Source organism: Octopus bimaculoides, chromosome 9 (assembly GCF_001194135.2).
Source record: "Octopus bimaculoides isolate UCB-OBI-ISO-001 chromosome 9, ASM119413v2, whole genome shotgun sequence".
Taxonomy (NCBI): Eukaryota; Metazoa; Mollusca; class Cephalopoda; order Octopoda; family Octopodidae; genus Octopus; species Octopus bimaculoides.
The window spans coordinates 85,351,359-85,353,603 of record NC_068989.1 but is presented as its reverse complement, the minus strand read 5'-3'; the positions used below and the strand labels follow the sequence as shown (position 1 = coordinate 85,353,603).

The following is a 2,245-nucleotide window of genomic DNA, read 5'->3' as shown; positions in this document are numbered from 1 at the left end:
GTTTACGTCCCTGTAACTTAGCGGTTCGGCAAAAGTGTCCAATAGAATAAGTACTAGGCTTATAAAGAATAAGTCATGGGGTCGATTTGCTCAACTAAAGGCAGTGCTCCAGCATGGCCGCGGTCAAATGACTGAAACAAGTAAAAAGAAAAAGAAAAGGGAGAAGAATCTACTATGTTGGGACAATATTAACTTATTTGGAAACAGGTGAACATTAGGGAGAGGAGGGGATTCTGCCCGACCCATGCGAGCATGGCAAAGGGGATGTTAAAACAATGATGATATCCTTGTATGTTGAAAGGGATGACTAAAAGGGGATAGCAACAAAAAAGGGATCCAAGCCGTGTTATCAAAGAAAAGGGGACAGAAAATGATGATGACAAAGTGAAATACTTACAAATGCATTCTGTGAACCCCACAGTCTAGGGTTCACTTCCTTCAGATTCATAGGCCATATCTTGCTCTTCCATTCATTAATTAAAAAAAGAGTTAATTATGACACTTACCTGGGTCACATGATTCATAAGCCAGTGCAGCATGGTAAGGTCGGTAATATTTTACATAACCGAATCCTTTTGATTCACCAGATTTCCGATCTTTTAGCACAGTCACAGACTCAATGTCTCCAAATTTCTGCAAATAAACAAATAGATGGAGGTATACAGAGAGGCTATAAATTTAAGGTGATAAACCACTGGTTTCTACATCAGCTGTTTTCTTTGCCACTGCTCATTCCAGCTTCTCCAACCTTAATTTCTCCTTTCCTTGTCAATGGTCCTTCAGAAACGTTAGCATACTGGGTGAAATGCTTAGCGATATTTTGTCTGTCTTTAAGTTTAAGTTCAAATTCCGCCGAGGTTGACTTTGCCTTTCATCCTTTCGGGGTCGATAAATTAAGTACCAGTTGCGTACTGGGGATTGATAAATTAAGCACCAGTTGCGTACTGGGGGTCGATAAATTAAGTACCAGTTGTGTACTAGAGTCAATAAATTAAGTATCAATTGCATACTGGGGTTGATCTAATTGGCTGTCCCCCTCCCCGCCAAAAAATTTGGGGCCTTGTGCCTAGTAGAAAACAATGGTCCTTCACCAGAAACATTTTTAGAGTACCCTGCTGCTCCTTTCCCCCCAGGTTGCCACCCTACAATCACTTTCTTGATCTTGTCTGAGGATGTGGCAATGTGCAAAATTTGCTTCTACTTCATTCAAATAACTTGGTATTTTTTATTATAATTTTTTGTTTTTTCAAAACGTGGAGGAAGCATTTGCAAAATGAAATCCAGTGAAGGGAGGCACCGATCTATAAAAGGCTGAGAAGTGCTGTTTTAGTATGTATGCCTTAACTTAAGCAAGATGGACAGTGGCAATAAATACCCCTAAACCATGGTCAGTAGACTATACACGAGCAAGTTTGAAAGCAATAACTGTGATGTGCATGATGGACCAAAGAACACTGATAAAACTGTTTATTTCATGCAATTTAACAAAAATACATAAGACTACACACACACTTTTAACCCTTTCGTTACTGTATTTCTGTTGAGATGCTCTGTGTTTCTTTCAATTAATATTAAATATAACAAAGAATTTAGTAAAATAACTTAGTTATCATTCAGCTAGTGTTAGGAACATAAATTGTGACTAAGGTTTGGTGGAATATTTTAATTCAAAACTTATGAAAACAAGACATTTGTACTACAGAGCGAGAGGCAGTTTCAGCCAGGTTGGTATTGAAAGGGTTAAAGCTGTATTGAGTACTTGTGTTTTCACACAACAAAAAATCTAAAACTATGAAGAGATTTACTCTATCAGTATATTGCTCCAGCTGGGTAAAGAAAGGTGCTCTGAGGTTATATTGGCCAAGCTGCATGGAGAAGTTACCTGATGGCAATTAGCATTAACCAAGCTGGATAAAGAAAAATATATATATATGTTGCCAGTGCTGATGGACTGGCTCCTGTGCAGGTGGCACGTAAAATACACCATTTTGAGCGTGGCCGTCGTCAGTACCGCCTGACTGGCCTTCGTGCTGGTGGCACGTAAAAGCACCCACTACACTCTCGGAGTGGTTGGCGTTAAGAAGGGCATCCAGCTGTAGAAACTCTGCCAAATCAGATTGGAGCCTGGTGTTGCCTCCTGGTCCACCAGTCCTCAGTCAAATCGTCCAACCCATGCTAGCATGGAAAGTGGACGTTAAACGACGATGATGTGATATATATATACATATATATATATATATATATA

General features: G+C 39.5%; 1 protein-coding gene across 1 annotated transcript in view; it reads right to left on the bottom strand.

Moving 5' to 3' along the window:
• The window catches only part of LOC106869539 (RNA-binding protein 45), a 39,541-nt gene that overhangs the window by 21,459 nt on the left and 15,837 nt on the right, over window positions 1-2,245 (bottom strand). Inside the window, exon 3 of the mRNA XM_052970939.1 lies at window positions 507-633. Within this exon, the coding sequence (XP_052826899.1) occupies window positions 507-633 (127 nt within the window). The remainder of the gene's footprint in view (window positions 1-506; window positions 634-2,245) is intronic.